At 38.6% G+C, this 26,920-nt stretch overlaps 1 protein-coding gene across 2 annotated transcripts in view; it reads left to right on the top strand.

The window, feature by feature from the left end:
• Nucleotides 1-26,920, top strand: part of RBMS3 (RNA binding motif single stranded interacting protein 3) — a 783,951-nt gene that overhangs the window by 466,233 nt on the left and 290,798 nt on the right. The window contains exon 5 of one of the 2 annotated variants that reach the window (XM_058180900.1): nt 3,927-4,004. The exons of the other annotated variant lie outside the window; for it this stretch is intronic. Within the exon in view, the coding sequence (XP_058036883.1) occupies nt 3,927-4,004 (78 nt within the window). The remainder of the gene's footprint in view (nt 1-3,926; nt 4,005-26,920) is intronic. 2 annotated transcript variants of the gene reach the window in all.

Below are 26,920 nucleotides of genomic sequence, written 5' to 3'. Positions count from 1 at the left end.
GATGATGATAATTCCATTTAATTATTATAAAACTGATTTATATTCATCTTGTAAGTAAGTGAGAAAAATCCTCCTCTACTCTTACGAGAACTAACAAAGCCTTCACACCAGTGTGAGTTGCTACCGGTTCACACCGGTAGCATCGGTAGAACCAGTACTAAAAAAATGTAGTCGCTCGCAGAACCAGTAGTAATAGCTGGCTGGCCATGCCCCCAAACTGGTCACCGGTCACTAGCCCCGGTTGCCATGTTCGGCGCCGACATGTTCTTCAAGCACGTGCATCCCATTGCCTTGCAAGTCCAATGGGATGCACATGCACAAAGAACGTGGTGGCGACAGCAGCAGCTTTTTCTGCTGGCACTTTTTGGCGGCCTGCAGAGAAGGCAGCTTTCCAGCAGCAGCTGAAAATTCGGCTTACCTTCCCAACTCTGGACCAGCCACCGAGGAAGGTAAGCAGCCAAACAAAGATGCGGTGGTGGGGAAGGAAGGCAGGCAAGCGGGACTGCCATGGGACTGCCAGGAAGGGCACATGGATGGCAGCCAAGAATGTCACCCCCCCGGCCATCAGAAAGGCAGCTAGCAGCCTATTCCCTTCCCTGTGGCCCTGCCATGCTTGCCTGCCATAGATGCCTGCCACGTCAAAAGCTGCCCAGGAAAACCCCCTGGAAGTTCTGGGACGGCACGTTGCAGCTGCAGCTGTCTGCCATGGCAAAAGCCACCCAGGAAAACTCCCTGGGAGTTCCAGGATGGGCCATGCAGGAAAAGTTCCTGGGATGCCCCCCACCACCGCTACTGCCACCACATTACCGTGGCTGCCACCACTACCTCCTTAGCTGCCACCAGCAACAGCAGTTCTACCACTGCTGCTGCCACCTCTACTGCCGCCGCCGCCACACAGGAAAAGTCCCCAGGAGCCAAGTTGCCCCACTGCCACCACTGCCGTTACTATTGCCACTGCCTTAGCTGCTGCCGCTACTGCTTTAGCTGCTGGTGGCAATGGTGACACTACCACTGCTGCCACCACCGCTGGACAGAAAGAGTCCCCGGGAGCTAGGACGCTCTGCCGCCACGGCTTGCCGCAGCAAAAGCCACACAGTCTGAAGTTCCCATTTCGGCAGCCACCACCTAAAGCTGCCGCCGCCACCACCTAAAGCTTCCATTTTGGCCCCCACCTGAAGCTCCCATTCTGGGTGCTGCCACCGCTGCTAAGCACTTTCTCTCGGGCCTCCTGGTCTCATTCTCCTAGACTTTGGAGGAGGGAGGGAGGGAGAGGGAGAGAGACAGAGAGAGAGAGAGAGAGAAAAAGAAAGAACGAGAGAGAGATGGAAAGAAAGAGAGAAAAAGAGAAATAAAGGGAGAGACAAGAAGGAAGGAAGGAAGGAAGGAAGGAAGGAAGGAAGGAAGGAAGGAAGGAAGGAAAGAAAAAGAGAAAGAAAGGGAGAGAAGAAAGAGAAGGAAAGAAAGAAAGAGATGAAGAGAGAGAAAAAAGAAAACGAAAGGGAGAGACAAGAAAGAAAGAGAAAGAAGGAAAGAAGGGAAGAGAAAAGAAAGAATGAAAGAAAAAGAGACAAAGAAAAAGAGGAAGAGGAAGGGAGAGACAAGAAAGAGAGAAAGAAGAGAGAAAGGAAGGGAGGGAGGGAGAGAGAGAGAAAGAAAGAAAGAAAGAAAGAAAGAAAGAAAGAAAGAAAGAAAGAAAGAAAGAAGAGGAAGGAAGGACCACAAAACCTGGCACTAGACTTGGCTTCAGAAGACGCTTTGGAACAGGACAGCAATCTAGGGCTGGAAGGGACCTTAGAGGCCATCTAATCCAACCCCCTGCTCCAGCAGGAAACCTTACATCGTCTGGATTATTTTGCTGCCTCTAACAGAGAGGAAAATTGCCAGAAAGGAGAAGAGGTTTACTAGGACAAGGCTGCCATGCAGAGGAACGCAGAGATAGTCCTTGACTTATGATGAGAATTGAGTCCAAAATTTTGGTTGCTAAGCAAGAGCATTGTTAAGTGAGCTTCATCACATTTTACTCAATCCATGATCTCTCCTGGCTCTAACAGTCATGTGCAAGTTAGGGAAGAACATCTGAAGGTGTTTGTAATGTTTTAAATGCACAGAAGTTATAGTTAAATGTGTGGCAGAAAGTGGACTTTAGATGTGTTTTTCCAAATGTAGTAAGTGAGGTTGAATATGTATAGTTTTAGAAGAAGTGTGTGTGTGTGTACATACAGTGTGTATGTATATATATATATATATATATATATATATATATATATATATATATATATATATATATATATATATATATATATATATATATATATTTGTTTTCTGAGGTTTTCGCGGGTGTTTGTATGTAGGTCTTTGGTTATTGGGTTTTCTCCGTAAAATTGGAAGTGTCTTGGCGGCGTTTGACGAAGTCTCATTCGTCATCTTCAGGCTTCAGCTTCGTGCTTCTGGGAGCAATGTGTGACTGCAGCTGTTTCTTAAGGAAGAAACAGCTGCGGTCATATATATATATATATATATATATATATATATATATATATATATATATATATATACATACACACTAGATAATGTATCTCTTTGTGTGCCTATACATGCTATACTATGTAATATGTATGTACACATATGGCATATATACTTAGGATTTAATAGTATATGTTGGATATTCAGTAGTAGTAAATAAATAGACAGGGAAATTATATCTCGTTGAGTCCTTTGAGGTGAGGAGAGGCCAAGCACTCTAACCTTTGATGTGAGTGAAATCAAGTTGGCACACCCACCCAGTCACATGATTACCCAGTCACATGACCACCAAGCTACATCCACCCAGTCACATGATTACCAAACCACTCCCACTGTCACATGACCCTCAAGCCACACCCACAAAATAAGCCACACACACACAGAACCGGTAGTAAAAAAAAATTAGAACCCACCCCTGCTTTACACACATAGTTATATATGCACTAGCTTTCATATAACTGAAAATAATTATTAACTCAAAATTTACACATGTAGAGGCTAATACATATGTGACTGACTATACAAGACCTCACTATAGATGTTTGCATGTGAAAGATTATTTAGAAACATTGCCATGGAGCCAGTGTCATAAAATTTTGTTGGTAATTCTGTAATGTTTCAACAGGAATAAAGTAAAATCACTTACAGAAAAGAGGAAGTAAAATTTCTGCCATATATTGGTGCACTCATAAAGTGAGCTAGCATTTCACTGCACTGACTTACAAGAGCAGTGAAGCTCTTCCTGTTGTAGTCATTAAATGAGAATTGTGCATCATTAAGCAAGTACTCACCCTAATGCAACTTCTTCTGGGCTTGATTCCTCCCAGCTGTAAGCCTCAGTAAGCTAAGGAACTGCCTTCAGTTCTTCCCACTTACCTCTCTCCCCCTCCCATCTCTGTTCTTTTGGGGATCAGTTCATTTCTTGATTTTATTTTACATTCCCCATGAAAAATTTCTAATATCTCTTACTAATCCATTTTTGTTTACCTATTATTTCTCATCTATAAAATACTTCTTGTGTTGAGAGCCACAATGATATTTTTGTGTATACCAAGACATTTGTATCTATTTCCTGTTTTCAATTTTGGATATCTAATAATATTTTTTAAAATACACATTAACCTGTACACATTACACTGTACACTGTAATAATAGTTTTGTGTCATCATCATACTACAAATATCCATGTCATCCAAATCTCAGGTCATGTTCTTCTGTCTCCAAAAGATATTGCTGTTTCTCAGCAATATCCACTCTTTCATTCAAACCAAACAGCTAGGCTGCAAAATTCAGTTTCTAGTAAGGAAACATTATTTCGCCCAGCTGCCTTCTCTGCTTGTTCCTCACACCAACTTTTGCCTTTTGCGCCCAGCATCTCACTGTCTTTTCTATCTCTTTTTCAGACCCAGATTCTTGGCAAATATTTCTTACATGTGGCTAAAGCTGAACTGTCTTTGGAAAGCTTCCCCCCTATTTTCAAGGTAGCTAAAACTGCACTATCTTTGCAAACTCCTCCCCCCATTTCTATGTGGCTGCAGCTGATGCTGCTGTTGGGAGCCTATTTATCCTGCTATAATTCTACCTAAGGGGGGGAAGGCAAAAATTACCATGAGTGTTGCTTTCTCTGGTTGCTGCATTGCTGGCAGTACTCCTTGAGCATGATGATCAAAGCAATCAGATCTGCAAATGACATCTTTGCTTTGGTTATCTGATGCCAGTTTCTGCCCAGTTGTCCCTCTGAGATGTCCGCCTGACACTGGCAGCTGATGTTTTACTACTGGCTCAATGCAGCTCTTCTCTTCCATTAGGGTCTCCATCTCAAGCCAAGCATCTACCTTTAGTAGTCTTTGCTGAACAAATGGTGGCTTTGCTGAAAAAATCCATGCAATTTCAGTATGACATACAACAGCAAGAACTAAACTACCTGCAAGATGGTGAAGAGAACAGGAGCTTGGGATGCAATGCTCTTCTATACAGTATGTCACAGAAGTGAGTATACCCCCTCACATTTTGTAAATATTTAAGTATATGTTCATGTGACAACACTGAAGAAACGACACTTGGCTACCATGTAATGTAGTGAGTATGCAGCTTGTATAACAGTATAAATGGGCTGTTCCCTCAAAATAATGCAACACACAGCCATTAATGTCTAAATTGCTGGCAAAAAAAATGAGTACACCCCGAAGTGATAATGTCCAAATGGGGCCCAAGTAGCCGTTTTCCCTCCCTGGTGATATGTGATGCATTAGGATTACAAGAGCTCTAGTGTGAAGGGGGAGCAGGTGTGTTAAATTTGGTGTTATCGCTCTCACTCTCTCTTACTGGTCAACATGGCACCTCATGGCAGTGAACTCTCTGAAGATATGAAAAAAATAATTGTTGCTCTACATAAAGATGTCCTAGGCTATAAGAAGATTGCAAGACCCTGAAACTGAGCTGCAGCTCTGTGTCCAAGACCAAGCAGCAGTTTAACTGGACAGGTTCCACTCAGAACAGGCCTCACCATGGTCGACCAGAGAAGTTGAGTGCCCGTGCTCAGCGTCATATCCAGAGGTTGGCTTTGGGAAATAGAGGTATGAGTGTTGCCAGCATTGCTGCAGAGGTTGAAAGGGTGTGTGTGTGTCAGCCTGACAGTGCTCAGCCCATATGCCGCACGCTGCATCAAATTGATCTGCAGGGCTATCGTCCCAGAAGGAAGCCTCTTCTTCTTTTTATTGAAAAAGTTTTACAATAAAATTTTCCCCATTACATCCCCCCCCCCTCCCCCCACCCACCATCAACCCCATCCCCCCACCCCACCCTGACTTCCCAGAGCAGAATACAAGGTATACGATCTAACAATCATAAACTAGAATACCCTAATTAACCATAAATACCCATCCCTAACCTAGAACCTCAACTCCCTTCGCCATAAAGAAAAACAAAATGTTCGTTCATAAAATATTTGATGTTTCTTCATCCAATAATTATTCTAAATATAGTCAGTCCATCTTCCTCATTCCGGTATATTTTCTTGTCAGTTTTCAGTCTGATACATTGAAGTTTCCAACAAGTTCAATATTTCCAACCTCTAGTCTTTGATAAGAAGCATATAATCCATCTTTCAATGTTACACTAGCATCATCACAATAAGTTACAAATATTTTATAACCATTTTAACATTTTAACCTTAAGCAACTCCCTTTCTGTTTTAATTTTTATTTTAATTTTCCCCACCCAACACTTTAGACCCAACATCAATTTTTATCCAAAGTAAATAAATCCACCATTAATAAAATAACCTCAATAAAATATATCTCCCTCATTTTACTTGCAAATTAAAACAAATACACCCCAACTTAATTTCCAAATACCATCTATAAAACATTTTATATAAAAAAAGAATTAAAATTATCCTTCCTTACTTTCAATTTTAATCCAAAATAGATAAATCCACCATATATAATAATAACAACATAAATGTAATACACCGACATTTGACTTACAGACTCAAACAAATGCACATTATCCTTTCTATTTTTTTTATATTGAGAAACTTTTACTTACAATTTATCCTTTCCTATAAAAGGAAACACTTTTCATTTGACAGTGTTGCTTCTTTACTCCTTGTTCTTTTTTAAAGATTACCATCCTTTGCTCCTCCCCTGCTATTTTCTGTATTTCTTCTCCCAAAGTTACAGCCCCAATTTCAAATTGTGTTTGTTTTACTTCCTTCTCCCTTTTTTTAACCATTTCCACTTCTCCTCCCACCTTAACTTCTAAATCCGGTAAACTTCCAGCCTTCAATACCTCAACATAAAAAGCTCTTGCTTTGGTAACTACGTTAAGACAATACTTCCCTCCCATATAGTTTACTGTTAGTTCAGCTGGCACATTCTATCTATACCATACCTGGCGGTTTCTAAGCTCCTTTACCAAAAAAGCATATTCTTTTCTGTACCTCAATATTTTGGAAGGAATTTCTTTCAACACCAAAACCTCTTGACCCAATATCTGAATTTTACTTTTATAGGAGGCTTGCGAGATTTCACTCCTAATCTTCCTAGATATAAAATAAATCACTATATCCCTTGGCAGCTGTCTCTGCCCTGCCACCCATGAGTTGACACGGTAAATTTTCTCAATTTGATTTTCAAGATCCATTGATGTCAATCCAATCACCTGTGAAAAGGCTTCTGCAAATATCTTTTTTAGATTCTCTTGTTTATTTTCTTTTAAACCTCTCACCCTCAATGCAGATTCCATTGTTTTATATTGTAATAAAACCTGTTCTTCATCTGCTTTCGCCACCTTGTTCCGAAGCTCCTCTATTTGACTTTTTAAATTCAAATTAATTTGATCAATCTCATGCCCTTTTCCATCCAGCTTTTGTGTAAATTCAATCATAGTCATAAAGGCTGACTTCACTTCTTCTTGTAAATCTTCATTCTAAGCTATAGCAGAATTTTTAATTTTCAATAATTTCTCCTCAATTTCCTTAAGTTTTTTGTCTCGAGCAGAAATTTGAGCCTTCAGAAATTTTTTCAACTCCTCTTGTAGTTTGTGTATTTGAACTAGTGAGGCAGCTCTCTTAGAATCAGCAGGCTGTATTTGTTTAAAAGCCATCTTACTTTAACTTTATAAATTGCAACAAAGTCAAATATTTTCAAGCCACATATTTGAAATAGGTAAATCAGTTCTATAGACCTTTGGCTTTTCTCTTTAAGATTTCTTCACTTAGATATAAAATCCATCAAATTTAAGCAAAGTTAATAAGGCGCTAACGATGTTAACAAAGACTTCCTTAAGTTTTGTTTTCACGTCTCATTAACCAAATTTGCCAATTTCCTTCTTCTCAAATACCTTTCAAATATCAAGATGAGGTCTAAAACAAACATCCACCCTGCCTCTTGCCTCCGCTCCGTCTGCTTAAAGTAATTAGAATATCTTCATCTTGATAGCAGAGATGGTCGTGAGTACTTTGTTCTGCAAAAATGCAGAAGCTTCCCGGATCTGGAGCATTTGCCAGGTTTAAACAGGGAGCTCTCACCTTTCGAGCCCCAGAAGTTATTCCTGGAGCTCTTGGGGAGCTCTACCCACACCCGGCTGCTCACCTTTCCCTCTTCTCCTAAGGGAAGGGTTTTCAAGCTGTCAGATAGCTGATTTATGCTGTCTGAGCGGCTTTAACAGAATCACGGGGGCAGTGGTCCGAAAGGGCCGTCTCCAACACATGCGGAGCCACCAGAAGTCAGAAGGAAGCCTCTTCTAAAAAAGCACAAAAAAGCCTGTAAAAGGTTTGCTGCAAACAAGCAGACTTAGGACATGGATTCCTGGAACCATGTCCTGTGGTCCAATGAGACCAAGATAAACTTATTTGGTTCAGGTGGTGTCAAGGAGTGTGTGGCGGCAACCAGGTGAGGAGTACAAATACAAGTGTCTCTTGCCTACAGTCAAGCATGGTGGTGGGAATGTCATGGTCTGGGGCTGCATGAGTGCTGCCGACACTAGGGAGCTACAGTTCATTGAGGGAACCATGAATGCCAACATGTACTGTGTCATACTAAAGCAGGGTATGATCCCCTCCCTTTGGAGACTGGACCACAGGGCAGTATTCCAACATGATAACGACCCCAAACACACCTCCAAAACAACCACTGTCTTGCTAAAACCACTGAGGGTAAAGGTGATGGACTGGCCAAGCATGTCTCCAGACCTAAACCCTATTGAGTATCTGTGGGGCATCCTGAAACAGAAAGTGGAGGTGCGCAAGGTCCCTAACATCCACCAGCTCCTTGACATCATCATGGAGGAGTGAAAGAGGACTCCAGTGGCAACTTGTGAAGCTCTGGTAAACTCTATGCCCAAGAGGGTTAAGGCAGTGCTGGAAAATAATGGTGGGCATACAAAATATTGACACTTTGGGCCCCATTGGACATTATCACTTAGGGTGTACTCACCTTTGTTGCCAGCAGTTTAGACATTAATGGCTGTGTGTTGCGTTATTCTGAGAGGACAGCACATTTATACTGTTATACAAGCTGTATATTCACAACTTTACATTGTAGCCAAGTGTCAGTTCTTCAGTGTTGTCACATGAATATACTTAAATATACTTAAATATTTAGAAAATGTGAGGGGGTGTACTCACTCCTGTGACATATTGTATGTATGACTAAATATTTTCTTCAACTGCTTGATTTGATCTACTTGAACTGCTACTGAATTTGGACCTAGAAATGTTGGTCTTGATGAAGTGGACAGGGTCCTTACAACTGTTTGCTCAACCACTTGTTCTTTAGATCTGTGCTCCTTGCTGGGTTAAAGCAACCCATAGGGGTGCTGATGAGTAGTTACTAGCTGTGGTAAATTCTTCTTTGAGTAAGGGGCTTTGTCCACTGTCTCTTAAGGAGGCTTTGATTTGCACTTTCTCAAGAAGTCATTGCTGGAACTCACTATAATGACCAACTTTCATGCAGTATTGAACCTCCCCTTTTTGGGGAAGGTGATTGAGAAGATGATTGGCAAGGTGAAGGTAACAATTTCAGAGGACTGTGGATGAAATGGATTATCTAAATCAGTGGTTTCCAACCTCTTTTTTTTGAGCTATGCCCCACCAAAACATCTCTAAAATCCTGATGTCCCGTCCCCCCACCCGTGGCATATAATTCTTACTGTTCAAAAAGTGAACTCCTACTCACGTGGAGGAAGCCTCAAAGACTATTAACTTGGTTTAAACAAGGTTCCAAATGGCCTCCATTAAAAATCAAATTGCCCCCCCGTGGGGTGAAGGCCCCACATTGGAACCACTGATCTAAATCCTTTTCCAAATATGGGGTGGAAACAGCATTGATTGTTTTTGGTCTCTGGCCTGGCCAGGAAGGTCTAGGACAATTGGCCGTGGTCACTTCACTGGGCCACCCAGCCCTGCCACATTAGCATGGTACCTAGCCTCTCTGCACCACAGTGGGCTTTATGCCCTAGGCATTCCTTTGCCATTGGCCCTCCCTCGCCTCTCCTCCCCCACTGTCTCTCACTGGGCAAGTCACCACAGGACACATTTCCCTGATCACTATCCCATGCGAGACTATTAACCACACAGTACAACTCAGCATAAGGAGTTACTTTAATTAATTAATTAGTTAAAAGCAGGACTATTCCTTCCCAAACTTAACTTTTCTAGTATTCTGTATCTCAACCTGGTTTCTTTCTGCCTATGTAACAAACTGCTGAAAAATAATTCAGTCACCACTATGAGTTTGAATGTTATTTTAAACTCATATCAAAATTCCTATCCATTCCCAAATCCAGCAGAATTTCTTGATGCTTAATTTTAGATGCCTTATTGAATCTCTCTTGTTGACTTTTCCTTGGTTATTTCTTATTTCTCAGTTCACTTACTCTTCTGTCATTTATCATCAACAAAAGATCTGTCATGTAAAGAAGATCTTGTGAGGAGCTTGTATTCTGTTTCTCAAAGTAAGGACATTTGTCTTCCCTCTTTGTGATGACCCTTTCAGCATAAGTAATTCAAACAATTCCTATTTAGCCCTCCATTCACTCCATTCTGCTTTCAAATATTTCTTCTGTTTCCAAAATCCAGACTTTATGGTGCACTGATCAGTGTCAGTAAATATCAGTAATTATAAGGGGATGGCTTTGCACAACATCCCCAAATCAATCTTAACTGAAACTTAAAAGAAAATTAGGATAAGTACAATATTTAATATGGCTACATGAGTCTATGATAGAATAGTGATAATAAGGATCTGGCTCTCTAATAGGAAAATACTGTTACTAAAAATTATAAGAATTTGCAGATATAACTTCTGGTTAACCAAGTTCCCAGCGAAATATCTAAGCTGGTTGTCTATGCCAATTTCAAAGAGTCCAATAGGACAAATACCTTATCAATGATAGCTTGAACAGACACCTGTCTGCTGTTTTTTTTAAATTGTAGCCTGTATTATTCCAGCTCTTACTAGTTAGCTCTTGGAAAAGGTGTTTGGACGCCTTGTGTATCTGTATTTATAAAGATTAGATTATGGAAACAAAAGTTGAATTATCAAGCAGAATAGAAAGCATTGATGCTTTTGAAATTTGATATCAGACAAAACTCTCAACAATACTATGGAAAATCAAGAAAACAAACAGGTAATTGAAAAATCAGAGTTCTGTCATAGCACAAACTATCATATTTTGGACAATTTAAGCAAAGAGAACCTTTCTTTTATGCAAAGAGAAAGTATTAGAATTTTCTCTAGCATTCTAGAGACAGTTCTAATGCTGGAAAAGATAGGAGGAAAGAGGTGAGGAGAGTAACAGTAACAGAATTGAAAGGGACCTTGAAGGTCATCTAGTCCAATCCCCCGCTCACACAGGACACCTGTACTAGGGATTCTGATTTAATGTTCTTCTAGCCTCCACATCCTGGAAAAAAGGACTGGAACTATCACAAACAATACTCTCTCAAAATGATCTAGAATATTGAAAGTGATGAGGGATCCAGGATAATAAGCAGCACTTCATTTCTTACCTCCCAATGCATCACAGATGAAATCCAAATTGAAATGCTAATTTTCATGGCTAGCCCTGCCAACTAACTTCACATTATCTGATTTTCATTATTTTTCTAGTGCAATTCTCTACCTAGAGCATCATAATAACTTTCTCTTTAGGAATTTAAGAGTCCAGGATGAAGCTTGTATAGTTAAGTTATTTTTATTTCTGATAACAAAAAAATTCTAATAATGAAGATCATATACCAGTATTACAAAAAATAGAAATTAAGCCATATGTATCCAGATTCAGGATTTAATTCCTACACCATGTTTCTCTGCTTTGGATAGCAATCAACTTTTGAAATTTATTTCTTGGCTTTGGATATGGAGATGGAAGCCACTGTGTTTTGAAAATGATATCTCTGGTTTTGGATCTCTTATTTCCAGCTTCTCCAAATTTGGTCTTCACTATGCTAAATAGTAGCCTGTGGATTTGAAGGTAAAATGCTGGTTCTGGGCATGTAGAAATGTAAATGTAACATCTGTTTGTAATTCCTTAAATTACGGGTGTCAAACTCAGTCACATCATATGACATATCATGATTTTTACCTTTGTGGAGTTGGGGTGGGTGTGGCCAGTTTGACACCCCTGCCTTAAACTGAGTTAGTCATATCCTAGGTGTCAGGGTTCCAAGTAACACCCCCAATGAAATAAAGCTCTGAGGCTTGAGGTTCCTCAAAGTTCCAATTTATTAGAGATGTCATGTTGGCACAGCTGGGAAAACCCGAAACTGAAAGCTTCCAGGTTTTCCACACCCAGTTGACAATTCACAGCCCTGCCTCACACCCACAAGTTCATCACATTGTCCAACCAACTCTTCACACTCAATTGGATATAATCTTCAGGCATACTTCAGATGTAGGATGTCCTTGAATACAGAATGTTATTATGACTAACTTTCTATCCCTCCAACAACAACCCTCTCCCAACTTCCCCAGCTAAAATATGTGGCAGTTAAGAAGCAAAAAAGAAAATTGTCTTCCAAAACTGACACTAGAATCTTGTTACAATTGCAAAAGACAATTTCCTGAAAAGACATGGCTGCTTCAAAACAAATTAGACAGGTATGATTCTTGAAAACCTCTTTAATCTGAAATATCATTTGCCTCTAAATATAAAACAACTGTACATCAAAACTATTGCATAAATTTATTCAGGGAAGTTTCTGGAGAAGAAGGACTTGTTTTGTCTTCCTTACGTTCATTTCTGCTGTTAATAAGAGTTTAAATTTTGGGGTAGTGATAGAAAGGGTTGTAGCTGTACATTGTCTTGGCCTTCTGTATTTTTTACACTTTTTTTCTATTAAATTTCCTACTACATAAACTAAAACAGGTTGACCAAAAATGCCATAAATAAAAGTTTAATAACAATATATTTGTTGAAAACTAGAATTAAGGAAGTGGTTAAAATAACATATATTTTAAATTAATTTAAAATTGGTTTACATTTGAAACAAAGAACTGGAAATTAAAATATTTAATAAAGAAATCACTTTTGCATCATTTTTACTTGGAGGATTTTGATTGCATGTATAGTAGTACTTGAGAACCTAAAGCACCAGTTTCCTTCAAAGCTACTTGGTTTGTAACTGAATACGGCAGTAGACCGTGCATAGATGCCCCACTGAGGTGATCCTTTAGAACACAGTTAATTGCTTTTTGGATTAGTACAGTATTGTTTCTGTATAATACTTGAAATTTTAAATTGTCTTTTTAACTGGATCTCTTAGTTTTCTTGAAAATAGATCTATCATAGCTTGGCTATAAAAAAAGATAACAGTAAAGAGTTAATATTTATTTATTTATTTTTTCAAATACATATTAAATAATATATATAAGTATAAGCATGAATTGAATACATAAAATGAATACAACTAAAGGGGACATTAGAACAGGTATGGTAGGCACACTGGTGCTCTTATGCATGCCCGATGTTCTGTCCCCCCTCGCCTTCGTCCGAGTGATGGCTTAATTAGCCGGCACCATCAGCTCTGGCAGCAAACTAGCGAGCGTCTGCCAAGTGTCTCTGTTATCTCCCTTGACGCCGATGAGTCACCCAGGAACAAACAGTACTTCAGCTCTTAGTTAATCAGTTGATTTGCCTGCTAAGAAGAGGCACAGCAGCTCTTGCTGCCTTTATATCTTGTGGGGTATTGCTCCATGACTCAGCACTTCCTAGGCCTGCCCCACCCCTGCTTCTGTTGTTCCCGCCTCTCCTGCCTACAAAACCTAGGGTCGAGCCAGGCCTGATTGCCATCAGCTGGATCTGGAGGTGTGGCCTGGGGGGGGGGAAGAGTCAGGGGATGGAGGCCTCATTATCTCTTCCACCTGGCCTGCCTCTGGCTCCTGGAGCTGAGCCAGGGAAGCCTGTGCTCCCGAGGTAAGTCCTGATGGCCCTTCCCCTTCACTTTCCAAGTCACTTTCTGGCAGGAGGCCCGGCTCAGGGGGCGCAGACACAACACCCCTTACAGACCTCTTAAGAATGGGGTGAGGTCAACAGTAGACAGTCTAGTGTTTTGAGGATTTTGGGATGAGACCATAGAGTCTGGTAGTGCATTCCAGGCATTAACAACTCTGTTACTGAAGTCATATTTTCTGCAATCGAGATTGGAGTGGTTCACTTTAAGTTTGAATCTATTGTGTGCACGTGTATTGTTGTGGTTGAAGCTGAAGTAGTCATTGACAGGAAGGACATTGTAGCAGCTGACATTATGAACTATGCTAAGGTAATACCGAAGGCAGCGTAGTTCTAAATTTTCTAAACCAAGAATTTCAAGTCTGGTGGCATAAGGTATTTTATTGTGAGCAGAGGAGTGGAGGACTCTTCTTGTGAAATAGTTGTGGATGCGCTCAGTTGTATTAATGTCCGATATGCAGTGTGGGTTGCAGACAGATGAGCTGTATTCAAGAATTGGTCTAGCAAATGTTTTGTATGCTCTGGTTAGTAGTGTAATCTTACCAGAGAATAAGCTACGCAAGATTAGGTTTACAACTCTTAATGCATTTTTGGCAATGTTATTACTGTGGGCTTTGGCACTTAGATCATTTGATATGAGTACTCCAAGGTCCTTGACAGAGTGAGGGTCATCTACAAGGTTATGTCCACCTAGCTTGTATTTTGTGTTCTGATTCTTTTTGCCAATATGTAAGACAGAGCATTTGTTGGTTGAGATTTGGAGTTGCCAATTTTTTGACCATTTTGACAAAGTCAAGGTCTTTTTGAAGGGTAGCAGCATTGTTGGTAGTGTTAAATAGTTTAACATCATCGGTGAAGAGAACGCAGTTACTTATAATATGATCACAAAGGTCATTTATGTATAATATGAAGAGTGTTGGTCCTAGAACGCTGCCTTGGGGGACACTGCTATTAACAGGTGCAGGATTTGATAGGGCGCTGCCTATTTTGACCACTTGTTGCCTGTTTGCAGTTATCCAATTATAAAGGGGTCCGCAGATGCCGTAGGATTTTCGTTTTAGAACTAATTTGTCATGTACTACTGAATCAAAGGCTTTACAGAAGTCTATGTAAATTGCATCTATTGCTTTGTTCTGATCAAGATTTGTAATCCATATGTTTTTGCAGTGTAGAAGTTGTAGATTACAGGATAATTTTTTTCTGAAACCAAATTGTTTATTAGAGAATAGGTTGTTTGTTTCTAGGTGGAAGGTAATGAATTGATTTTCTGAATATCTTTAATTCCTCTAAATGATCATCTGAATTTTTGAAACGGAAGTATGGAATCACATTTAACAGCTATTGAAACAAACCTTAGAAAGGCAATGATTACTTTGAAGATATTCTGTTTCATTCATCCAGGCTTTCTTTTAGTAACTGGTACAAGACTACAGGTTAGAAGAAATAATAGCAGAGGAATGGTTTCTAGTTGATTTAAGATTAGATAACCCCAGTAAATGGGAACAGTATTATATGGGTGCCTGCAGTTTAGGGGTGGTATTCACTTTCCTTCGCTACCAGTTCGCAAATGTGAGTGCACATGTCACCTCCGCACATGTGCAGGACCTTCTGCGCATGTGCAGAGTGTCAAAAACGTCAAGTGATGATGTCCAGGCAGGTAGGTGGAGCGTACCATAGCCGCTGCGACCAGTTCATCCAAACCAGATAGAACTGGCTGAATACCACCACTGCTGCAGTTGGTTTGCTGCTTGAATGTGTTTGGCTTGTCTTGAATGTTAAATTACATATTTATTAGCTAGTAGTCTGAGGAGGTGACAGTATGGTGAAATTGTTCTTAATAGCAGATGTAATGATTGATCCATCTATTTGGGAAACAAAATGCCTTTTGAAGTCAGGAGCCGATGAAAAGAGTTCCTGATTGACAGCAATTAATGCTGTTTTTGTTTTTAATACTTTGACTTCTGACACTTTAAGACAGAACTTCATAAATAAGGATGCTGTCTACTTGGGAAACTGCTGTATTCATAACTCAAGAAATTTTCCAGTAAAAAGCTGACACCCAGATCTCAAAGATATTAGGTTTTGGTTTTTGTTTTCTTTTTTTAATGGGGTAGAGAGGTTTGTGAGCCTGCTGTTTCTGTTATTAAATCATTATGCACCTACCTCAGGGATAGACACAAGGAGTGAGATAGCAATATAAGCAGTTTCATTCTCCATAGCATGAAACTTCTATATTAAAAATGCTTCAGCTAGATAACCGTAACAGATGTTTGCTCAAATAAAAGAAAGCAATAAACAGTAAAATATTCTCCATGGAATTAAACATTATACTGGTTGGGAATTATATAATTTCTTTTACTAAATATTTAGACAAGCTTAATTTTCTGCTATTTATATTTATATTTAAATTTAAACCATTTTCATTCCCAGATCATAATTACAGTTTTCTTTTTTCATTCTGGTTTTGTTGTATAGTCTAGATCATGGGTGTCAAACTCGTATCACGTTGCCATCACGTGATGTATCACAATGGTTTTTTCCTTCACATAGCTGGGTGGGAATGGCTTGCATATGACGAATCCAGCCCAAGGGCTACCAGTGTGACCCCCCTGGTCTGGATTCACAAAGCAGTTAAGTCACACATTTGTTGGTTGGTTGATTTTGGTTTAGTATGTGCTTTACTATTTTGGCCATTTTGGTTTAGTATTTTTGTCAGCTAACCATGGTATATTATTCCATAAACCTGAGCATGGAACACAGACAATATTAGTCATGTTTTTGGATACTCTCTGGAGAGAGCAGGATGGAATAGTGCATATGTTCTTGCTCTTCTTGATCTCTAGGCAACTTTCAATACCATCAACCACGGTATTCTTTTGGATCAGTTGCATGAGTTGGGAATGGGTAGCACAGTATTGTCTTGGTTTATTTCTTTTCTGTAGGGCCAACATCAAATGGCTTTTTTTTATTAGGATGGAGAGGTCCTGCCTTCAATCACCATTATGTGGGATTCTGCAGAATTTAGCAGTCTCTCCATTCCTATCTAACAGTTTTATGAAGCCACTGACTGAGATAATTTGTTGCTATGGGTGAGGTATCATTAATATCCAATTATAAAACTCCACCCCTGATGAACTAAGTGGTAATGTTCATGTGTTGTCCTTGTGCCTGTAGGTTGTGGGGTTCTGAATAGAGAAAACAGGCTTCAGCTGAACCCTGTCAAGACTGAATTTCTTTGGGTTTTGAGTTCTTTTAGCAATGAAATTATATTGTCTTTTGTTCTGGATGGAATTGCACTATCCCAAATGAATTCCACAGAGAATCTGGATCCCTCTAGACTGACAAGTCCAATTCAAGAAACAGGTGATGCTTATGGCTAGGAAAGCCTTTGTACTGCTTCATGTTGTACTGCATCCCTTCCTGGATCCTGAGCAAATACTCGAAGTCACTAATGCCTTGGTCATCTCCAGATTGGATAACTTTTATCCACTTTACTTTTGGAAAGGATCTGGAAGCTTAATCCATGTACAAAGTACAGCTGACTGCTCAGCTATTTATGCACCTAGGATAGTGTTAAGTTGCATTGGCTACCCATTTGTATCTGGAACAAAAAAAATCTGGTTTTGATCTTTAAAATACTACATAGTGTGATGCCAAGTTATTTGAAAGACCACTCATACCAATCACATCTACTCATCTCATCAGGCTGAGCAGGAGGGGTACAGTATGTTGCAGGTCCAATCTACCAAATAGTTCCATCTGGAAAGACTCAGACATCATGCCTTTTCTGCTATGGCCCCATCCCCTTGAAACCTCATTCCCCTCATTCCTAGCTACCTTCTTGAAAGGCTCATAAAAACTGATCTTTTTTCCACCAAACTTGTGGATCTCATGGTGAGCCTGAAAAATGTTTCTTCAATGTCAAATGACTGATGTTCTCCATATTGTTTATGCTCTTTATGTTTGTCTGATTTATACCTTTTATTAATGATTGTCTGTTTTATGGTTTTAATTGTTAATATATTTGCATGCTATCCATGGTTATATTTCATGAGATGGGTGGCTATATAAATCTATTAAATAATAAATGGGCACCATAGCTTATTGGGATGGGGTGAACTCAACAGTGCTGGAAAGTAAGTTTAGTATATTAAATTGGGTTATCTTAATGTCATTGTTTATTTGGAAATTAATGGGGTTACAAAGGCCTTATATCAGGAATTGCTTGGATTATAAGCAAGCCACTATTTTCTTATATAAACTGAGAAAAAGAGCAGAAAGGAGAAAATTCTTACAAAGCAATTAGAACAGGAGTGCATTTGGAAGTACATTTTCTTTCATCAGCATAATTGCAATCATTGGAGTTGTTTTCATTTTTGTACCCTATTTTAAAGCGATTTTATTGAAAACCTAGTTATAATCTTAGAATCAATAAATCTCTACATAGAGTAGTAGATGTTTTTTTTGCCTGGGCGTATTCTACCCATCATTTTGTCATATTGAATTTACGTGTACATTATTTCAGCAAATATGAGCAAGGATTTCATATGCAGAATTGAAAGAGAGATTAACATTTCCTGTGTATGAAACACTCGTGTTCTATTTCCAGTTTTGCAGATATCTCAGTTTCATGGAGTCCATTGAATATTAGTATAGTATACTGACTCTAACATCAAATAAAAGTTTCTTAAGGTTTTGGGTTTTTTTTATTCAAAAAGTTTTACAGAAAATTCCCCCCCTTTCCCCCCACCTTCTCTCCCCCCTCCCTTCACAACCCCCCTCCCCCCCCGACTTCCCGGAACGAGCACAAGATATAGTTAAAAATAAAACAAACATATGTTAAAAAATTTTCGTCCCAACTTAATTATACCCCTACAATCATCAATTCCTAACTTCCCCCAAAAACAAACAAAAATAATACATCATAATCATTCAAAAACAATCCGATAACTCTTAGTCTGATATCTACTTTGAATATAGTCAATCCATTTTTTCCATTCCTTTAAGTATCTTTCTTGCGTATTGTCTTTCAAAAAGGCTGATATCTTCGCCATCTCAAAGGTGTTTTTTTTTTAGTAAACAAATTACATGTTGACTTTTTTCTCTTTTACTGAGATAGAAAAAGCTAATCCTGTCCTGAAGTTTCTTTGGAGGTTAAAATACAAAAATTATAAAATATGTTAACTGCTGTTCAGATTATTAATTTCTAGACAGTAAAACCCCTTCATGGATTACTGCCTTGTTGTGGTGAAGGGGCTTGCACAGCACAATGAAACTATGAGCTATGCCATGCAGGACCACCCAAGACGGACCGGTCATAGCAGAGAGCTCTGACAAAACATGATCCACTGGAGAAGGAAATGGCAACCCACCCCAGTATCTTTGCCATGAAAACCCCATGGACAGTACAAAAAGGAAAAAAAGATATGACACCGGAAGATAAGCCCCTCAGGTTGGAAGGTGTCCAATATGCTACTGGGAAGACCAGAGGGCTAGTACTAGTAGCACCAGAAAGAGTGAAGCAACTGGGCCAAAGCTGAAAGGATGCTCAGCTGTGGATGTATCTGGTGGTGAAAGGAAAGTCTGATGCTCTAAAGGACTATTCTTCACAGGAACCTGGAATGTAAGATCTATGAATCAAGGTAAGCTGGATGTGATCAAACAAGAAATGACAAGATTGAACATCAATATCTTAGGAATCAGTGAACTAAAATGGACAGGAATGGGTGAATTTAATTCACATGACTATCGGGTATACTACTACAGGCAAGAATCCCTCAGAAGAAATGGAGTAGCCTTCATAGTCAATAAAAGAGTAGGAAAAGCAATACTGAGATACAATCCCCAAAATGACAGAATGATCTCAGTTCGAATCCAAGGCAAACCATTCAATATCACAGTAGTCCAAATCTATGCCCCAATCACTGGTGCTGAAGAGTTTGAAATTGACTGGTTCTATGAAGCCCTACAGCTCCTTATAGAATTAACGCCAAAAAATGATGTCCTTAACATCATGGGAGATTGGAATGCTAAAAAAGGAAGCCAAAAGATAACCAGAATATCAGGCAAGTTTGGCCTTGGGGTACAAAATAAAGCAGGGCACAGGCTGATAGAATTTTGTCAAGAGAATAAGATAGTCATAATAATAATAACAGAATTTGTAGGGGCCTTGGAGGTCTTCTAGTCCAACCCCCTGCCCAGGCAGGAAACCCTACACCATTTCAGACAAATGGTTATCCAACATTTTCTTAAAAATTTCCAGTGTTGGAGCATTTACAACTTCTGCAGGCAAGTTGTTCCACTGATTAATTGTTCTAACTGTCAGGAAATTTAGCAAACATTCTTTTCCAATAACCCAAGAGACGGCTCTACACATAGACCTCACCAGATGGTAAACACAGAAATCAGATTGATTACGTGCTCTGCAGCCAAAGATGGAGAAGCTCTATACAGTCAATAAAAAGATGGAGAAAGCTCTATACAGTCAATAAAAAGAAAGACTAGGAGCTGACTATGGCTCAGATCATGAGCTTCTTGTTGCAAAATTTAGGCTTAAATTGAAGAAAGTAGGGGAAAGCAGTAGGTCACTCATGTATGAACTAAATCATATTTATTTATTTATTTTATTTAATTTATTTATTTTGTCACAACAGTATGTCTAAGCATAAGCATGAAAATAAGTATATAATATATAATCATATATATAACCATAAGTATGTAATAACTATATTAATTAGATATAATGAAAGGAAACAATAGGACAGGAACGGTAGGCACGTTTGTGCTCTTATGCACACCCCTTACAGACCTCTTAGGAATGGGGTGAGGTCAATAGTAGAGAATTTTTGGTTAAAGCTTTGGGAATTTTGAGAAGAGACCACAGAATCAGGTAGTGAGTTCCAAGTGTTAATAACCCTGTTACAGAAGTCATATTTTCTGCAATCAAGATTGAAGCAGTTTACATTAAGTTTAAATTTATTGTGTGCTCGTGTATTGTTGTGATTGAAGCTGAAGTAGTCTTCAACAGGAAGGACATTGCAATAGATGATTCTATGAGTTAAACACAGGTCCTGTCGAAGGTGGCTGAGTTCTAAGTTTTCTAAACCCAAGGTATTTTGTTGTATTCAGAGGAGTGGAGAACTCTTCTTGTAAAATATTTCTGGACATATCCCTGATGAATATACAGTAGAGATGACAAATAGATTTAAGGAATTAGATCTGATAGACAGAGTGCCTGAAGAACTATGGACAGAGGTTCGCATCATTGTACAAGAGGTAGAAACTAAACCCCCCCCCAAAAAAAAAAAGAAATTCAAGAAAGCAAAATAACTGTCAGAGGAAGCTTTGCAAATAGCTGAGAAAAGAAGGGAAGTGAAAGGCAGGGGAGAAAGAGAAAGATACACCCAACTGAATGCAGAATTCCAGAGAATAGCTAGAAGAGATAAGAATGCCTTCTTAAATGAACAGTGCAAAGAAATAGAAGAAAACAATAGAATAGGGACCAGAGATCTCTTCAAGAAAATTGGAGGCATGAAGGGAATGTTTCATGCAAAGATGGACATGATAAAGGACCAGAATGGCAGGGACCTAACAGAGGTAGAAGAGATTAAGAAGATGTGGCAAAATTACACAGAAGAACTATACAAGAATGAGCTTAACATCCCTGATAACCACGATGGGGTGGTCACTGACCTCAAGCCAGGCATCCTAGAATGTGAAGTCAAATGGGCCTTAGGAAATCTGAGCAACAACAAAGCTAGTGGAGGTGACAGTATTCCAGCTGAGCTATTGAAAATCTTAAAAGACGATGCAGTAAAAATGCTACACTCAAGAAAACTAAGATCATGGCATCTGCCCCTTTCAATTTCTTGCAAATAGATGGGGAATAAATGGAGGTTGTGACAGATTTTATTTTCCTGGGCGCCAAGTTGGGGACAGCAGCCAAGAAATTAAAAGACGCTTGTTCCTGGGGAGAAAAGCAATGGCAAATCTAGACAGCGTACTAAAAAGCAGACATCACCCTGCCAACAAAAGTGTGTATAGTCAAGGCTATGGTTTTCTCAGTTGCAATGTATGGCTGTGAAAGTTGGACTATAAGAAAGTCTGAGTGCCAAAGAATTGAGGCCTTTGAACTATGGTGCAGAAGAAGACTCCTGCGAGGAGTCTTAGACTGCAGGGTGATCAAACTGGTAGTCTTAAAGAAGATAAACCGTGACTGCTCTTTAGAAGACTAGGTCCTGAAGATGAAACTCAAATACTTTGGCCACCTAATGAGAAGGAAGGACTCACTGGAGAAGAACCTAATGCTGGTAAAGATTGAGGGCCAAGAAGAAGGGGTTGTCAGAGAATGAGGTGGTTTGTTGGAGTCACTGAAGCAGTAGACGTGAGCTTAAATGAATTCCAGAACATGATAGAGGCCTGGAGGAACATTGTCCATGGGGTCACAATGGCTCAACATAACTTCACAATTAACAACAAGACAGTAACAATACAGTAGCTTGATTTGTCTTACATTTACTCCGAGTCTGATTCCTAAGACCTTTTGATTAAAATAAGTATATATCCTTGGCTGAAAATTGTATTTTATATAAATAATATTCCACTCTTCTACTCAAAAAGCATCTGTTCTATTCTTTGAATGATGTGCCTATTGACACAGCTCTTTCCATCAGTGACAGGATAAGGGATCTTAGATGGGATGTCAGAGGTTCCATTTGACAGAAGGTAGGTTTATGCAGTGTTGTATAATCTGTGCCATGAATGTCTTTTATGAAAACTCTTTGTTCCTCCAATATTACCATGGCATATTGTCCATTTACGAGTTCCTAGCTTTACCTAGCCTTACTTCATCAGGGACATTTAGCCCATTGATATAATGACTCCGGCACAAATTCCACTATTGATTGTACCAAGAAAAAGAAAACAAAACTGCAAAGTTTAACTCCTTTCTCATTTTCTTAGCAGGAAAGAAAGAAAGCTGGAAAGGTAAAACATTGTTTGTAACTGTGGGGTAAACACAAAGAGATTAGAAGTAAGGAAAAATGATAGACTACAACCTGGAAGGATTGTTGAGATTAAGGAGTCAATGTCAGTAGCCTGCAGAGCTCTTAAAGAGATAGCTGCCCAGACAGAAAGTAAATCCTGAGCTAGCAGGTATACAGAATCAACCAGGCCCCTGTTAATTTTTTTCAGTTGAATTGATCTAGCTGAACAATAAGATTCCATCTATAGATTATATGGCTAATTTGCAGCGAAGAAAATTAGGATCCTATACGAGCTGAATTTTATGATGCTAAGAAAATAAAAAAGCATTTTATTTAATTTGAATCCTTAAGAAGCTTTGGTTCTGTGTGTCAGTTTTTAGGAATGTTCTGGTGAGCAATAGGGTATCCTTAAGGTGGGATACCAAAGAAACTTGTATTAAATTAAAAAGGTTCTAAACAGAGATAGAAATATATCATGCTTATTTCAGGAGGCTCTCTACCTCTAACTTTATCTAGGAATTCATGAGACAGAAAAAAACTGGGGTATATAAAGAAATTATTGTTCTGCAAAGTAAACAAAAAGCTTCTGTAGTATATTGACCATGCAAAGATTTCTCAGTGAGTGGTACCCTGTGGAGCATTGGATAATATTTTTTTATCTTTAAATGTTCTGATTAAAATAGATTCTGATGTGGCTATAGAGTCTATTGCTGTAAGCTATTGTTAGATTCGACATTTTGATAAAACTGCATAAACATTAATGATATATTCAAGAATGTTACTTTTAAAATGCTTTAGAGCTAATTTCAATTTATCTAAACATACTAAAGAAACTTTATATTTGACAGGATAAAAATGGCTGTATCAGAGGAATTAGCATAAAGCAAAACTGATTGTGATAAATAAGATATGCTCACTCTTTGTTTATGACTACTTCATTTAGCACCATTTGCAAATTCATTTTTTAACCAATGCTCACATTTACAATTAAAATTTGCATGCCTGACTTACCGAAGTGAGAGTAAGGGTGGCATATCTGAATGAGATGTTAGCTAGCAATTATTCTCTCTCCCCCCTCCCTCCTTCCCCCTCCCCCTCCCCCCTCATTATCCATCTCCTGTAACATGGTTTGCTTAGCAAAAATTTCACTTAACCTGATAGTTGGAAGAAAACTTGATTGCTGAATGAGGAATAGATATAGTTGCATAAAAATGTATATGCACCTTATATTTATCATTTTTAAAAGAACAATTTTTATGGGGAATTTTTTTTTCTTTTTGTCACAACAGTATACACAAACAATTGTCATAGATAAAACAACATATTTTGAAGAAAATATACATATATGTATAAAAATATGCATCAACTATATCAATTTGATATGATGAAGGGAACAATAGGACAGGAATGGTAGGCACTTTTGTGCTCTTATGCACGCCCCTTATAGCCACGCCCCTTATAGCCCTCTTAGAAATGGGGTGAGGTCAATAGTAGACAGTTTTTGGTTGAAGATTTTGGGATTTTGAGTAGAGACTATGGAGTCAGGTAATGAGTGCCAAGCATTAACAAATCTGTTACAGAAGTCATATTTTCTGCAATCAAGTTTGAAGTGGTTGACATTTAGTTTGAATCTATTTTTTGCTCTTGTAATATTGTGATTGAAGCTGAAGTAGTCTTTTATAGGAAGGATATTGCAATAGATGATTTTGTGTGTTAAACACAGGTCGACGGAGTTGTAAGTTTTCTAATCCCAGGATTTCAAGTCTGTTGGTATAAGGTATTTTGTTGTTTTCGGAGGAGTGAAGAATTCTTCTAGTAAAATATTTCTGGACTCTTTCTATTGTATTTATGTCAGAGATGTGGTATGGGTTCCAGACGGATGAGCTGTATTCAAGAATAGGTCTGGCAAATGTTTTGTATGCTCTAGTTAGTAGCGTAGAGTTTTTAGAAAAGAAGCTGCATAAAATTAGGTTTACAACTCTTAGGGCTTTTTTCGCTATGTAGTTACAGTGAGCTCTGGCACTAAGGTCATTTGATATGAGAACTCCAAGGTCTTTGACAGGGAGGGGGTCATCAGTTAGGTAATGTCCATCAAGTTTGTACTTGATGTTCGGGTTCTTTTTTCCAATATGTAAGACTGAGCATTTGCTGGTTGAGATTTGGAGTTGCCAAGTTTTAGACCAACGGAAATTAAGTCGAGGTCTTCTTGAAGGGTAGACATATTATTAGTGGTATTAAATAGTTTGACATCGTCAGCAAAGAGAACACAATAACTTGAGATTAGGTCACAGAGATCATTTATGTATAGTATGAAGAGTGTTGGTCCAAGAACACTACCTTGGGGAACGCCACTTTTGAAAGGAACAGGATTAGATATAGCGTTGCCAATTTTGACCACTTGTTGTCTGTTTGACAGGAAGGCATTTATCCAATTGTGAAGAGGTCCCGAAATGCTGTAGGATTTTAGTTTGAGGAGTAGTTTATCATGTACTACTGAATCAAAAGCTTTGCAGAAGTCTATGTAGATTGCATCTATTGCTTTTCCTTGATCAAGGTTGGTAGTCCATATGTTTTTGCAGTGGAGAAGTTGTAGATTACAAGACATTTTTTTTCTGAAACCAAATTGTTTATTAGAGAGAAGGTTGTTTGTTTCAAGATGGAGTGTAATGGATTGGTTTATGATGGATTCCATTACTTTGCATGAGACACAACATGGAGAGAGAGGTCTGTAATTTTCAACAAGGCATGGATCTCCTTTTTTGAAGATAGGGATGACTGTGGCTAGAGACCAGAGTTTTGGAAGGGAACTAGTTTTGAAGGCTTTATTAAAGATAATGCTTAGGGGTTCAGCTATATTAATTGAAAGTTTTTTTTTTAAAGTATGCACATAGTCCATCTGGTCCAATAGATAATGATGGTTTCAGGTTGCGAAGGGCTTTTTCAACATTATCTTCTGTAAAGTCCACATGTGTTAGGTAGTTGTTTTCTTCTGTGGAGTCTATATGTGTTGAGTCGTTGTTAACATTTTTGATACGATTGAGGAATATTGGATATGAGCCATCACTGTTTACAAAGACTGAGCCGAAGAATGTGTTAAAGAAGTTTGCTTTAATTGTTTCATCAGTACATTCTTTACCGTTAGATTCTTTTAGTGGTGGAATGGTTCTTGTTTCTTTTAGTTTATTGTTTACAAAATTATAAAAAGCACGACTGGAATTGGTGCATAGAAGGTTTTCTTCTTGTTTAGTGTGGTAAGTGTTACATTCTGTTTTTATTTGGTTGCAAATATTTTTGTAGCGGTTTTTGAAGTTTGTTACATAACCTTTTTTGTTTTTTTTCCAGAGGGATTTTTTTTTTGGATTGCAGCTTTTTTATTGATATGGGAAATTTGCTTTTCCTATTGATTTTGGTGATGATTTGTGGTACATATAGTTTGATGATTTTATTAATTTCAAGTAGGAATACTTTATAGTGGTCTTCTGTAGTGATACAGGTTGAGAATAGATTATGCCAATCAAGAAATGAGAGATCATTGTTTATAAGGTCATAGTTGGCTTTTTTAAAATTGTAGTTTGGAGTACTATTGTTGAGACGATTTATGCGAGGGCGTATGTTTAAATAAAAGTCTATCATGCAGTGGTCGCTGTTGGAAAAGGGTTCTTTTACTTGTAGTCCATAAATAGAGTTTGCGTTATTACAAAAGATGAGGTCGAGGCAGTTCTTGAGTCTAGTATTGTTGGTTACTAATTGTTGAAGGCCTAGGTTTGTAACTGCATTGTATAGAGTAGTATGGATTGGTTCGGTTGTACATTCATTTGTTATCCAATTTATAGAAGGTAGATTTATGTCTCCCAGAAAGATGAGAGGATATGGGCAAGAGGTAGCCCATGTTAGTAGTGAGGTTAACATATTTGCATGAGCGATGTCATAGTCAGGAGCTCTGTAGTATAGTATGAATCTTAGTGTGGTATTGGTGGACAGGTCACATACAATAGTTTCAGGTAGAAAGAGTTTATGTGCAACTTGAATATTTTTTAAGTTCAATGATTTTTTGTAAAAAATAGCTACTCCACCACCTCTGCGGTGATCACGATCTGATCGAAGGACTTGGTATTCTTTGTTTGAAATAATGGAGTCAGTGAAGGATAAGTTTAGCCATGTTTCACAAACAAATATGATGTCAAATGTCCCATTGTTTAATAAGAGGATAAATTCAAAAATTTGTTTACAATGCTTCTTGCATTTAATAATTTACATTTGAGACCTGCAGAATTAGTGTAGGAGAGGTAAGGGGCGTGCATACCTAGTTTTGATTGGTAGTTGATTGAGGATTTGCAGGTTGAACAACGGGTGAATGTGTGTTTTGATTTGTAGATGGATGGATGTCTTGTTTGGTGGATGATTGAATGTTTTGATTGGAGTGAGATTGGGTTATGGGTTGGGTGATGGGTTGGATG

Source organism: Ahaetulla prasina, chromosome 4 (genome assembly GCF_028640845.1).
Source record: "Ahaetulla prasina isolate Xishuangbanna chromosome 4, ASM2864084v1, whole genome shotgun sequence".
NCBI classification, from domain to species: Eukaryota; Metazoa; Chordata; class Lepidosauria; order Squamata; family Colubridae; genus Ahaetulla; species Ahaetulla prasina.
The sequence above is the reverse complement of the archived record's forward strand: the minus strand, read 5'-3'. Positions and strand labels throughout refer to the sequence as shown.